The sequence below is a fragment of the Coregonus lavaretus genome, assembly GCF_964263955.1.
Source record: "Coregonus lavaretus genome assembly, chromosome: 12".
NCBI classification, from domain to species: domain Eukaryota; kingdom Metazoa; phylum Chordata; class Actinopteri; order Salmoniformes; family Salmonidae; genus Coregonus; species Coregonus lavaretus.
The window spans coordinates 13,581,818-13,596,938 of record NC_139999.1 but is presented as its reverse complement, the minus strand read 5'-3'; the positions used below and the strand labels follow the sequence as shown (position 1 = coordinate 13,596,938).

The 15,121-nt window shown below is 43.2% G+C and overlaps 1 protein-coding gene across 1 annotated transcript; it reads right to left on the bottom strand.

Annotated features, from left to right (window-relative positions):
* Positions 1 to 5,462: 5,462 nt before the first annotated feature.
* h6pd (hexose-6-phosphate dehydrogenase (glucose 1-dehydrogenase)) lies at positions 5,463 to 15,121 on the bottom strand. The gene is made up of 5 exons (XM_084173287.1): positions 15,037 to 15,121; positions 11,583 to 12,249; positions 8,259 to 8,376; positions 7,837 to 8,106; positions 5,463 to 7,444 (listed from the first exon to the last, which is right to left on the bottom strand). Exons 2-5 carry the CDS (start codon positions 12,222 to 12,224, stop codon positions 6,096 to 6,098), a joined length of 2,379 nt encoding a protein of 792 aa, XP_084029413.1. The 5' UTR covers positions 12,225 to 12,249; positions 15,037 to 15,121; the 3' UTR covers positions 5,463 to 6,095.

Below are 15,121 nucleotides of genomic sequence, written 5' to 3'. Positions count from 1 at the left end.
GACGGCCCCCCCTCATATCTTTACCGGGCACAGGCAGGAACCAAGGATTGTTTATGACACCAAAGACAAGATGCACAAAGTAAAATTTCCTTCACAGATTTCTGACAGTTTAGTTTTTTTGCTGCCGTGCCATTATTGCTGGCTACACTAGCCTAGACCATACTTAGAGGGAAATGTCTGTATTTGTTCAGGTTTGCAGATAGAACCTTATAGCGCCAAGTTCAATTGGGTTTATGCAGATATAATTTTATATATAGTACCAGTCAAAGGTTTGGACACACCTAGTCATTCAAGGGTTTTTCTTTATTTGTACTATTTTCTACATTGACGACAGCTTTGCACACTCTTGGCATTCTCTCAACCAGCTTCACCGGGAATGCTTTTCCAACAGTCTTGAAGGAGTTCCTACACATGCTGAGCACTTGTTGGCTGCTTTTCCTTCACTCTGCCCTCAGACTCATCCCAAACCATCTCAATTGGGTTGAGGTCGGGGGATTGTGGAGGCCAGGTCATCTGATGCAGCACTCCATCACTCTCCTTCTTGGTAAAATAGCCCTTACACAGCCTGGAGGTGTGTTGGGTCATTGTCCTGTTGAAAAACAAATGATAGTCCCACTAAGCCCAAACCAGATGGGATGGCATTTCGCTGCAGAATGCTGTGGTAGCCATGCTGGTTAAGTGTGCCTTGAATTCTAAATAAATCACAGACTGTGTCACCAGCAAAGATCCCCACACCATTACACCTCCTCCTCCATGATTTACGGTGGGAAATACACATGCGGAGATCATCCGTACAAATTTCCACCGGTCTAATGTCCATTGCTCGTGTTTCTTGGCCCAAGCAGGTCTCTTCTTCTTATTGGTGTCCTTTAGTAGTGGTTTCTTTGCAGCAATTCGACCATGAAGGCCTGATTCACACAGTCCCCTCTGAACAGTTGATGTTGATACAGTGGGGAAAAAAGTATTTAGTCAGCCACCAATTGTGCAAGTTCTCCCACTTAAAAAGATGAGAGAGGCCTGTAATTTTCATCATAGGTACACGTCAACTATGACAGACAAATTGAGAATTTTTTTCCAGAAAATCACATTGTAGGATTTTTAATGAATTTATTTGCAAATTATGGTGGAAAATAAGTATTTGGTCACCTACAAACAAGCAAGATTTCAGGCTCTCACAGACCTGTAACTTCTTCTTTAAGAGGCTCCTCTGTCCTCCACTCGTTACCTGTATTAATGGCACCTGTTTGAACTTGTTATCAGTATAAAAGACACCTGTCCACAACCTCAAACAGTCACACTCCAAACTCCACTATGGCCAAGACCAAAGAGCTGTCAAAGGACACCAGAAACAAAATTGTAGACCTGCACCAGGCTGGGAAGACTGAATCTGCAATAGGTAAGCAGCTTGGTTTGAAGAAATCAACTGTGGGAGCAATTATTAGGAAATGGAAGACATACAAGACCACTGATAATCTCCCTCGATCTGGGGCTCCACGCAAGATCTCACCCTGTGGGGTCAAAATGATCACAAGAACGGTGAGCAAAAATCCCAGAACCACACGGGGGGACCTAGTGAATGACCTGCAGAGAGCTGGGACCAAAGTAACAAAGCCTACCATCAGTAACACACTTCGCCGCCAGGGACTCAAATCCTGCAGTGCCAGACGTGTCCCCCTGCTTAAGCCAGTACATGTCCAGGCCCGTCTGAAGTTTGCTAGAGTGCATTTGGATGATCCAGAAGAGGATTGGGAGAATGTCATATGGTCAGATGAAACCAAAATAGAACTTTTTGGTAAAAACTCAACTCGTCGTGTTTGGAGGACAAAGAATGCTGAGTTGCATCCAAAGAACACCATACCTACTGTGAAGCATGGGGTGGAAACATCATGCTTTGGGGCTGTTTTTCTGCAAAGGGACCAGGACGACTGATCCGTGTAAAGGAAAGAATGAATGGGGCCATGTATCGTGAGATTTTGAGTGAAAACCTCCTTCCATCAGCAAGGGCATTGAAGATGAAACGTGGCTGGGTCTTTCAGCATGACAATGATCCCAAACACACCGCCCGGGCAACGAAGGAGTGGCTTCGTAAGAAGCATTTCAAGGTCCTGGAGTGGCCTAGCCAGTCTCCAGATCTCAACCCCATAGAAAATCTTTGGAGGGAGTTGAAAGTCTGTGTTGCCCAGCGACAGCCCCAAAACATCACTGCTCTAGAGGAGATCTGCATGGAGGAATGGGCCAAAATACCAGCAACAGTGTGTGAAAACCTTGTGAAGACTTACAGAAAACGTTTGACCTGTGTCATTGCCAACAAAGGGTATATAACAAAGTATTGAGAAACTTTTGTTATTGACCAAATACTTATTTTCCACCATAATTTGCAAATAAATTCATTAAAAATCCTACAATGTGATTTTCTGGATTTTTTTTCTCATTTTGTCTGTCATAGTTGACGTGTACCTATGATGAAAATTACAGGCCTCTCTCATCTTTTTAAGTGGGAGAACTTGCACAATTGGTGGCTGACTAAATACATTTTTTCCCCACTTTATGTGTCTGTGACTTGAACTCTGTGAAGCATTTATTTGGGCTGCAATTTCTGAGGCTGGTAACTCTAATGAACTTATCCTCTGCAGCAGAGGTAACTCTGGGTCTTCCATTCCTGTGGTGGTCCTCATGAGAGCCAGTTTCATCATAGCGCTTGATGGTTTTTGCAACTACACTTGAAGAAACATTAAAAATTCTTGAAATGGTCCGTATTGACTGACCTTCATGTCTTAAAGTAATGATGGACTGTCGTTTCTCTTTGCTTATTTGAGCTGTTCTTGCCATAATATGGACTTGGTCTTTTACCAAATAGGGCTATCTTATGTATACCCCCCCTACCTTGTCACAACACAACTGATTGGCTCAAACGCATTAAGAAGGAAAGAAATTCCACAAATTAACTTTTAAGAAGGCACACCTGTTAATTGAAATGCATTCCTGGTGACTACCTCATGAAGCTGGTTGAGAGAATGCCAAGAGTGTGCAAAGCTGTCATCAAGGCAAAGGGTGGCTATTTGAAGAATCTCAAACATAAAATATATTTTGATTTGTTTAACACTTTTTTGGTTACTACATGATTCCATATCAGTTATTCCGTAGTTTTGACGTCTTCACTATTATTCTACAATGTAAAAAATTGTAAAAATAAAGAAAAACCCTTGAATGAGTAGGTGTGTCCAAACTTTTATATATAAATATATATATATATATATATATACACTGCTCAAAGAAATAAAGGGAACACTAAAATAACACATCATAGATCTGAATGAATGAAATAATCTTATTAAATACTTTTTTCTTTACATAGTTGAATGTGCTGACAACAAAATCACACAAAAAATATCAATGGAAATCAAATGTATCAACCCATGGAGGTCTGGATTTGGAGTCACCCTCAAAATTAAAGTGGAAAACCACACTACAGGCTGATCCAACTTTGATGTAATGTCCTTAAAACAAGTCAAAATGAGGCTCAGTAGTGTGTGTGTGGCCTTCACGTGCCTGTATGACCTCCCTACAACGCCTGGGCATGCTCCTGATGAGGTGGCGGATGGTCTCCTGAGGGATCTCCTCCCAGACCTGGACTAAAGCATCCGCCAACTCCTGGACAGTCTGTGGTGCAACGTGGCATTGGTGGATGGAGCGAGACATGATGTCCCAGATGTGCTCAATTGGATTCAGGTCTGGGGAACGGGCGGGCCAGTCCATAGCATCAATGCCTTCCTCTTGCAGGAACTGCTGACACACTCCAGCCACATGAGGTCTAGCATTGTCTTGCACCAGCATATGTTCTCACAAGGGGTCTGAGGATCTCATCTCGGTACCTAATGGCAGTCAGGCTACCTCTGGCGAGCACATGGAGGGCTGTGCGGCCCCCCAAAGAAATGCCACCCCACACCATGACTGACCCACCGCCAAACCGGTCATGCTGGAGGATGTTGCAGGCAGCAGAACGTTCTCCACGGCGTCTCTAGACTCTGTCACGTCTGTCACGTGCTCAGTGTGAACCTGCTTTCATCTGTGAAGAGCACAGGGCGCCAGTGGCGAATTTGCCAATCTTGGTGTTCTCTGGCAAATGCCAAACGTCCTGCACGGTGTTGGGCTGTAAGCACAACCCCCACCTGTGGACGTCGGGCCCTCATACCACCCTCATGGAGTCTGTTTCTGACCGTTTGAGCAGACACATGCACATTTGTGGCCTGCTGGAGGTCATTTTGCAGGGCTCTGGCAGTGCTCCTCCTGCTCCTCCTTGCACAAAGGCGGAGGTAGCAGTCCTGCTGCTGGGTTGTTGCCCTCCTACGGCCTCCTCCACGTCTCCTGATGTACTGGCCTGTCTCCTGGTAGCGCCTCCATGCTCTGGACACTACGCTGACAGACACAGCAAACCTTCTTGCTACAGCTCGCATTGATGTGCCATCCTGGATGAGCTGCACTACCTGAGCCACTTGTGTGGGTGGTAGACTCCATCTCATGCTACCACTAGAGTGAAAGCACCGCCAGCATTCAAAAGTGACCAAAACATCAGCCAGGAAGCATAGGAACTGAGAAGTGGTCTGTGGTCACCACCTGCAAAACCAGTCCTTTATTGGGGGTGTCTTGCTAATTGCCTATAATTTCCACCTGTTGTCTATTCCATTTGCACAACAGCATGTGAAATGTATTGTCAATCAGTGTTGCTTCCTAAGTGGACAGTTTGATTTCACAGAAGTGTGATTGACTTGGAGTTACATTGTGTTGTTTAAGTGTTCCCTTTATTTTTTTGAGCAGTGTGTATATATATATATATATAGTTTTTTTTAATGAACTTTTAAAAAATTGAACTTCAGACACACGAAGAACTATCTAAAGATCAATTATATATGACTAACTAATTGTTCTACCAAAATGTCAGATAGAACCTCGTATCTGCAAACATCAAATTGAAACCTTTTCGCAGGCAAGTATAAAGGTATATTAACATACACTTCTCTGTATAATTAGGGCTGGATTCCATCCATATCGCAGAAGTGTCACGGAAGATCTGCGTTATAACTCGATAGAAATTATAAAAAGGCAAAGTTCCCGCGTTCACCGAGACTGCATTCACGGTAAATGCTGCATATGTCAGCTCAATCGGAAATGACCTTAAAATGTATACGTGGAGCTTCCGTGATACGGATTGAATCCAGACCTTAATTAAGGTAAACGTAGTTAAGCGGTTCGACCAAACTTCATCAACCTGTTTTAAATCCATTTGAAAAGTACTACATTTGGAAGGTCACAACTTCTAAACACCTCTTATTAGCACCATTTCACTTTCTCACATTAAAAGAGGACATATTAGGATATACTGGGCTGGCTTATAGGGAAAATTACACACATTAGGGTCAAAGGCTGTGGACATTTTACATAGCTATCAAGTAATACATTAGATCATCATTTTAGTTTTTTAAATTCATGAGCAAAGATTAAAACAAAAGCAGCAATTGATCGGAATGTGCTTTTTGGTAATTGAATGTACTGGACAGTACATTACATTATGCAGTTTGATTTCATTTGTCATTGAGGCACAAATACAATAATACATGGCTATAGCCTACATTATCTGTTGACCATTAATTTCTACCTAAATTATTGGCCTTTCACAGTTCAAAATCCCCTTTTAACAATCCTATTCTATGCTGGTTCAGTGGAGAACAGGTAGCCTTATGAGAAAATATACAGTTTTTACAATTATATAAAATATAGTCAGTCTTTAATAATTATTCATGATCTGAAAAACAAACTTCCATATCTACTTTGCTTTCCTGAGATGTCCATTTGGTAAACATAAACAATCATACTTCTTTAACATACATGCGCGCATCACACACACACAACATTAACCCTACATCTTGTATATTGAAAAAGAAAACATATACCACCAGTATACCATTTCTACTTTCAACTTTAAGTAAGGTGCCCAGAATCAACAGAACTTTATCATTACTTTAAATTCTTGATCAAAATTACACAAATCATAAATTGTATCCATTTAAATGTACATCATTTCATTGCTACAGTATCCCCTATCCTAATAGAGCATCATAGTCTATGTACCATACTAGCCTGCCACTGGTCGGCCGGATCCCAGTGATGGGCCAATTGTTTGGGTTGTCCTTGACTCGGCTGAGCTGGGTGACCAGCTCATGTTTGCTCTTACCCATCACCAGCACACCTACTTTCTGGGCCTGGTTGATAGCCTTGAGGGTGAGGCTCATACGCTGGTGAGGCTTGGCTGGGCTCTCGGTGAGGGCTACTAGACTGTTCCCACTGGCGTCTAGTTTGCTGCCTGGGAACAGAGAGGCAGTGTGGCCGTCGTAGCCCACTCCCAGCAGGACAAAGTGGAAGCTGGAAGCGTTAACCAGCTGGGTGATGTCTCTCTCATAGAGCAGCGCTCCACTATCCTCCTCCACACACAGCCGCTGGTTCATCTGCACTGGCATGGGGTGGATATTGAAGTAGGACATCTTCACGTGTTTGAGCAGGTGGTCGTGCAGGGTGCGGAAGTTGGAGTCCAACTCTGTAAGAGGCACGCATCGCTCATCCACCATCCACACGTGGGTGTCCCTCCAGGGGAAGGAGTAGTGGTGGCGGGCCAGCCTCTGGAACAGAGCTAGGGGACTGGAGCCCCCGGAGAGGGCCAGGTGGAAGCGTCCGCCCTCCCTTACCGCGTTCTCCGCTGCAGCCTGCAGGTCTGCGGCCAGCCGCACGATGAGCTCCTCGGGCCAGGCAGACACCATGTCAGCGCTGCGGTACTTCCCCTGCATCACCTGGAAGCTCTCCGCCCCAGACCCGCCCATGTGGTCCTGGGTGACCATGACCACTGCCTCATTGGCGAAGGTCACCTCCCGTCCCAACAGTTTGAAGTCCAGCATGTTGCCGTTGTCCGCTCCCCCGGGATACAGGCGGGGGAAGGTGTTGGCCAGGCTCTGCAGGAGAGGTGTCCAGAAACTCCAGGAGGCCAGCAGGTTCTCAGCACTGATAAAGCTGTCTTTCCGGCCTTGGAAGATGTGCGAAATGAGTTCTGCGTAAGCCTCTCTCTCCACCGTTGGCATCAGCACGTAGTAGTCTGAGATGGGCAAACCTAATACCCTGACATCTTTGTGTTCCGTTACCTCCTTCCACTCAGTGTCCATCAGGTCTGGCTTGAACAGGTTCTTACTCACGAGAATGGCTGGGTACTGCAGAGTGCCGTGGCCAAAGTAGAACACAATCTGCTTGGGCTTGCAGTGGACACTGCTGTGGCTCTGGATACAGAAGATGTCATTCTTGAACAGAATGCGAGCGTAGCCTACGCGCTCATCCAGCATCTTCCCTGAGGTTAGGATGACTGGCATGCCCTCGTACTGGGCTAGGTCAATGTGCACCATTACACCTGAAATAGAAAAACAAACAGTTTTATCACTGAAAAAAAAATCACACAAAAAATATGTATCATATGTAGGGCCCTGTGTTTTGGACTATCATGTCACATGACTGAGATGTTAACCTTTATTTTAAGCCTTTTCAAGAAATCAGAATTACACCAAAAATGAAAGAAATTGTCTGAGGATAGTGCTGGACCATCTAACCTGAAAAGAAAGACATTTTGATGAAAAAGCTTAAAATAAAGGTTAAAAACCAGGTCATGTGACATCATTACCCAAAACACATGGCCCTAATAATTTGTTACTACTATATGACAATACAAATTCCTCCTTTAATACTCCTGTAATGCACAGGCTGAAGAGAAGACTTCCTACAGGCAAACATTCTCATGACACTTACCAGTGAAGGTGGGGGTGAGGCTGAAGTGCTCCTTTGTTTTGTTCAGTTCTTCCTGTACCTCTGCATTGTAGGCCTGGTACTGACCAATGGCAGCACAGTTCCTGTCCAGGTGCTGCAAGGCACTGAAGATCTTCAGCTTGTTCTTGAGGACCTCCTTAGTGTTGCTCAGGTTGGATGGGAGCTCCATGGTCAGAAGGGTCATGACCTCAGTCAGGTGGTTTTGTATCACGTCTCTGATCACACCGTACTGGTCATAGAAGGGGATGCGACCTGTGACAAGGGGAGAAATAAATCAAACAATCAAAAACTCCCTGACAGGTGATGTTACTATCACCATCACATATTTTTATAGAGGGGGTTAATACACTTGCTTTCACTAACATAAAATGTGAAATGGTCAGTTTCCTGGGACCATAGAGTACCTTTGGCATCCAGGGTCTCCTTCAGTACAATCTCCACTCTCTCAATGTGGTGCTTGTTCCAGATAGGATCCAGATGCTTGCTGTTCTCCCTTCTGAATGGCAAAATCTTAGAGACAACCTTTTGAGTATAAAAACAAACAATAGAATTAAAACCAGTTGAGCTGACAAATCGTTTTGCACTGCTTCGCTAAGGTTTTAGTCATCAATCTTGCAAGAGGGCAATATTTTATTAATTTAGTAGTGTGTCCCCCCACAGGCAGAGTTGCAAAGAAAAAGCCATATCTCAGACTGGCCATCTTAATCTTTTATTTTTATTGGCCAGTCTGAGATATGTCTTTTTCTTTGAAAACTCTGCCTAGAAGGTCAGCATCCCGGAGTCGCCTCTTCACTGTTGACGTTGTAACTGGTGTTTTGCGGGTACTATTTAATGAAGCTGCCAGTTGAGGACCTGTGAGGCGCCTGTTTCTCAAACTATTTGTCCTCTTGCTCAGTTGTGCACCTGGGCCTAGTCTCAAGAAGGCCAGTTTTATTGCTTCTTTAATCAGCACAACAGTTTTCAGCTGTGCTAACATAATTGTAAAAGGGTTTTCTAATGATCAATTAGCCTTTTAAAATGATAAACTTGGATTAGCAAACACAACGTGCCATTGGAACACAGGACTGATGGTTGCTGATAATGTGCCTCTGTACGCCTATGTAGATATTCCATTAAAAATCAGCCGTTACCAGCTACAATAGCCATTTACAACATTAACAATGTCTACACTGTATTTCTGATCAATTTGATGTTATTTTAATGAACCAAAAAATGGCTTTTCTTTCGAAAACAAGGACATTTCTAAGTGACCCCAAACTTTTGAACGGTAGTGTAAGTATAAAAAAAACATTTAAAAAAATAAAAAATATGGTTTTTCTTTAAATACAGTGGGGAGAACAAGTATTTGATACACTGCCATTTTGCAGGTTTTCCTACTTACAAAGCATGTAGAGGTCTGTAATTTTTATCATAGGTACACTTCAACTGTGAGAGACGGAATCTAAAACAAAAATCCAGAAAATCACATTGTATGATTTTTAAGTAATTAATTTGCATTTTATTGCATGACATAAGTATTTGATCACTTACCAACCAGTAAGAATTCCGGCTCTCACAGACCTGTTCGTTTTTCTTTAAGAAGCCCTCCTGTTCTCCACTCATTACCTGTATTAACTGCACCTGTTTGAATTTGTTACCTGTATAAAAGACACCTGTCCACACACTCAATCAAACAGACTCCAACCTCTCCACAATGGCCAAGATCAGAGAGCTGTGTAAGGACATCAGGGATACAATTGTAGACCTGCACAAGGCTGGGATAGGCTACAGGACAATAGGCAAGCAACTTGGTGAGAAGGCAACAACTGTTGGCGCAATTATTAGAAAATGGAAGAAGTTCAAGATGACGGTCAATCACCCTCGGTCTGGGGCTCCATGCAAGATCTCACCTCGTGGGGCATCAATGATCATGAGGAAGGTGAGGGATCAGCCCAGAACTACACGGCAGGACCTGGTCAATGACCTGAAGAGAGCTGGGACCACAGTCTCAAAGAAAACTATTAGTAACACACTACGCCGTCATGGATTAAAATCCTGCAGCGCACGCAAGTTCCCCCTGCTCAAGCCAGCGCATGTCCAGGCCCGTCTGAAGTTTGCCAATGACCATCTGGATGATCCAGAGGAGGAATGGGAGAAGGTCATGTGGTCTGATGAGACAAAAATAGAGCTTTTTGGTCTAAACTCCACTCGCCGTGTTTGGAGGAAGAAGAAGGATGAGTACAACCCCAAAAACACCATCCCAACCGTGAAGCATGGAGGTGGAAACATCATTCTTTGGGGATGCTTTTCTGCAAAGGGGACAGGACGACTGCACCGTATTGAGGGGAGGATGGATGGGGCCATGTATCGCGAGATCTTGGCCAACAACCTCCTTCCCTCAGTAAGAGCATTGAAGATGGGTCGTGGCTGGGTCTTCCAGCATGACAACGACCCGAAAACACACAGCCAGGGCAACTAAGGAGTGGCTCCGTAAGAAGCATCTCAAGGTCCTTGAGTGGCCTAGCCAGTCTCCAGACCTGAACCCAATAGAAAATCTTTGGAGGGAGCTGAAAGTCTGTATTGCCCAGCGACAGCCCCGAAACCTGAAGGATCTGGAGAAGGTCTGTATGGAGGAGTGGGCCAAAATCCCTGCTGCAGTGTGTGCAAACCTGGTCAAGACCTACAGGAAACGTATGATCTCTGTAATTGCAAATAAAGGTTTCTGTACCAAATATTAAGTTCTGCTTTTCTGATGTATCAAATACTTATGTCATTCAATAAAATGCAAATTCATTACTTAAAAATCATACAATGTGATTTTCTGGATTTTTTTTTTACATTCCGTCTCTCACAGTTGAAGTGTACCTATGATAAAAATTACAGACCTCTACATGCTTTGTAAGTAGGAAAACCTGCAAAATTGGCAGTGTATCAAATACTTGTTCTCCCCACTGTATATGTGAATGAATAAGCCTTTAATACTTTATAAATTATTATAAATACAGTATATACTTATAATCTGTTTTAGGAACATCTACAGAAAATATTTCACCTTTTTTATTACTTTACCAAACATATCATGACATTAGTGATGTTCACAAATGTAACAGATTTTGGACAGTCTAAATCAACATTTAGGCCATTTAAACAGCGTGCGTCCCTCCTATAGACAAAGGGAGAAGGGCTATGTAAAGGGATCGATTTCATTCTGAGCATATGCAATGTGTCCGCCTCTAATGTAAAACAAATGTTTGACTTCCACACAAATTCTTTACTTATTTTAGGTTTAAGGAAGTGTAGAGCCATGAAAGTAGAGCCATGAAAGTTATGTATTTAGATCCGCCTGCTCAAGACAAATTCAGCGATTGCTTTGCCATGTCTGTGCCGTGAAGCAGTCGAGCTGGATAAATGTTTTTCTAAGGACCGCCCCTTTGATGTAACGTTGCAATGAAGTGATATAAATTGATGTCATTATGCAGCCAACCACCAGAGGGAGGCAAATACAAGTTTATGAGACAGAAGACGTTTACATAGTCATAGGAAGCTCTGGATGGCTGTCTTCTGACTTATAAAAACGGTGGGAAATCAATAAAAGAAGTCATGTAAACATACATTTTTTAAAAAGTAATTCTAGTGCCCGATTTCAGGACGGTCAGCGTAATTAAACCAAAGATCTGCTTCAAATGTGAAGAATTGTGTTAAAGTGTAACCTACTATGTATGGACTGATCAGGAGCCCTACTACATCACCTGCTTCCCTAAATAGTGATCGATCCTGTACATCTCGTCATCTTTGAGGGAGGTACCCAGTTGACTGGACAGGAGTTGGGCGCTACTGAAATCATGGCCAAACGGCTTCTCCAGTACCACCCTCAACCACGCCCCATCGGTCGGTCTGCAGCTGTCGCTGATCCTTTCTGCAATGTCCGCATAAGCGAAGGCTGGCACTGACAAGTAGAACAGCCTGCCTGCCTCCACTATGCCCTCCTGCGTCAGATGATCTGTCAGGTGTTTGCCCAGGGCCTGGTAGTCCTCTGAAGTCTTCAGCTGCCGATACTCAGCCAGCCTCAGGAACTGCTCCTTCACCAGGGCACAGCGCTCCACAGACAACTCCCGAGGACAGACCACTCCCTTCAGCACTTCAAACAGGATCGGCGTGGCCTTATTCTTGGGCGACAGGCCTACGCCATAAAAGGAGAAGCTGTAGCCGCTACTTACCTGGTTAGCGTACAGCTGGAAAAAGCCCTGCCACAGGTACTTCTTAGCCAAGTCACCTGTACCTCCCACTATGACCACTGACACGTGCCCCAGTCTCTGTGCTCCCTTGGCATACCCTCTCTGGACACACACAGTGGCCAGAAGCAGCAGAGCTGCCCACACAACCTTCCACATTCTCTGGTCCAAGACAGATCAGCTCCTACAGGAGAGAGACAGTGCAAGAAGAACAGGGAACCTCAAAAGGTGATTTACAGACCGGTTGTGGATTGCTAAGTATTTCCACGTTATTAACCCATAATCACAGTGGCTGATTCACCCACTTAAAACACACATTGATTACAGTCGTGGATTGTTTTTCCGCCAATGCAAGCAGTATTTCTGTGAGGCAGCCTAGCCTACTCTTAATGATGTGGCATATGGGAAAGTGACAGCTCTTAGCTACTCCAGGAACTACAACATATGGAACTACAACATAATATAATATAATATGCCATTTAGCAGACACTTTTATCCAAAGCGACTTACAGTCATGTGTGCATACATTTTTACGTATGGGTGGTCCCGGGGATCGAACGCACTACCCTGGCGTTACAAGCGCCATGCTCTACCAATTGAGCTACAGAGGACCACCATCACCCCCCAACAGCACCCTCTTCCATGTCTTGGTCATATGTTCATCTATAGGTCAATGTCTTTATTTTTTGTGTCAAAGTGAGGCAACTACTCTGTCAGTAGATAACAGGCCAGTCCTGTGGTAAATGTTCTTTACATTTTCCATATTGATTGTATTCAAGTGGTTGAACCTCAAGGCCTACATGTTTTGGGGTGGATGTTTAGAGACAACCGGACTGATCAAATGGTTTCTAGACTGAGCCCATTGAAAAGAGTGTGGCCTAAGTCAACATTTACAAGATAAACAGACGAGGCATCTACCGTAAATGGCTTGCGTAACTTTAACGTAACATCTGAAATCATAGTCTAGTATTGATGTATTGAAGTTTACACAGCAAACAACAAAAGTCATTGCCACTGAATTCTCCTGGGAATCAAATACTTTTATAATGGATGGACACTCATTAAAACATTTACATTTTTAGCTGACAGTAAGTCAAGATTTAGGAGTGGTCCTATCCAAACAACCCAGATTGCAGCTCTGACTTTCAGGATGTTGACCTACATACAACGTTAATGTAATAAAATAAAAAAGTTGAATAAAGATTAACATAGGCCGGGTCATTCAGTGTGAACAAATATCCATGACATGAAGTTCTTGAAACTTTGGGTAACCAAAGCCTCCTTTACCACACTTAAGACCACACATTGTATAATGATTTCAATGACAGTGACATAAAGACTTGCTCTGTACTGTATATACATTGTAAGTTAGGCTAGTGGCAAAGATATAGGAACCATCTCAATAATATTTTAGATACTTATCCCAGGTGTCTAAATCCCAATCCTCCTGAGAAAATGTCTTTGTCCTTTCAGGGAAATAAAAAATTACACGGATATATATATTTTTATTTTACCTTTATTTAACTAGGCAAGTCAGTTAAGAACAAATTCTTATTTACAATGACGGCCTACACCGGCCAAACCCGGACGACGCTGGGCCAATTGTGCACCGCCCTATGGGACTCCCAATCACGGCTGGTTGTGATACAGCCTGGAATTGAACCAGGGGGTCTGTAGTGACGCCTCAAGTACTGAGATGCAGTGCCTTAGACCGCTGCGCCACTCGGGAGTTGTCCCATTTTCATACAGAACGACTAATTTATGACTGTAAGGGATCAACTCAGTCCCAGTAAATAGTGTACAAGATACTATAAATACATATTTTGAGTAACGCTAGAGTCTTAACTCATGATAAGTGCAGAACTAACAAACCATTGAATTAATAGCTTCTCAAAAGTTATATTGTGGAGGGAAAACTAGGTAGCCCCTAGCAGCCTGATGAATAACAACAGTGCTCACATTGTTAACCCAGTCTGCCTCTGAGGACATTAGAGAATTGCAACACAGTCTTCCAGATGATCTGAAAGGCTGGATATTGGAAAGTGAAAAATGTCCCATCCTGAAATTATACAGTAGCCTACGCCCAATAAATGTGTAACTTTGTAGAAACTCATAACCCATCCATTGCAAATGTATTGAACATTGAAGCCTTCACTCAATTCCAAAACAGAACATTACATTACATTACATTTTAGTCATTTAGCAGACACTCTTATCCAGAGCGACTTACAGGAGCAATTAGGGTTAAGTGCCTTGCTCAAGGGCACATTTACGTCATTTAGCAGACGCTCTTATCCAGAGCGACTCACAAATTGGTGCATTCACCCTATAGCCAGTGGGATAACCACTTTACAATTTTTTTTTGGGGGGGGGGGGGTAGAAGGATTACTTTATCCTATCCCAGGTATTCCTTAAAGAGGTGGGGTTTCAAATGTAGATACTGGCAGAAGGATCCCAACCAAATGGTTTAACAACCACCTTCTGTCTAGTGTGTTTATCACGTTTACATCCAAACTGTATGTTAGACCTTGAATAATAAGCAATAATAGCTAGCTTATGGATTCTATTTTATCCTATTATTCATTTCTGACTGAAATACAAAAACGTACAAAATACCCCTGGCTAAAATATGATGTCTTTGTCATGAATAGTGTCCTCTCACCTATGGCCCTGCATTATGTCACGTGAAGGGCCTATTGAAAACAATGTGCGCTAATAATGTACATGGCCATCACGATCTATGGCCGTAAAATAGGTCTGATTGTTACACCTGCTAGCTGTCTCACTTTAGCCATGCAGTGGATGGATACAATGTCACCCAACAACAGCGTTTCTGTCCATTTACAATCACAATAAAGTCATTTTGTATAGCTAATCCATCTAACTCAAACTATTCAAACTAACCTAGTCTGAACATAAATAATAATAATACAAAATTAAAATAAAGACATTCTATGGAAATTAAGTTTACCTGATCCCTTGACAGTCGAGTTCGATGAATTATCGCATCGGTTGATATGTATGTCAAAATACACTTCCTAGAGCAGTCACGTGTC

Bases quoted from the DNA above. Each gene is read 5' to 3' on its own strand.
- h6pd (XM_084173287.1), bottom strand. From the start codon at position 12,224: ATGTGGAAGGTTGTGTGGGCAGCTCTGCTGCTTCTGGCCACTGTGTGT. The intron at 8,377-11,582 runs GTGATGTAGTAG...TATACTCAAAAG, and splicing joins ATCACTATTTAGGGAAGCAG to GTTGTCTCTAAGATTTTGCC. The intron at 8,107-8,258 runs GTACTCTATGGT...CCCTTGTCACAG, and splicing joins GGAGACCCTGGATGCCAAAG to GTCGCATCCCCTTCTATGAC.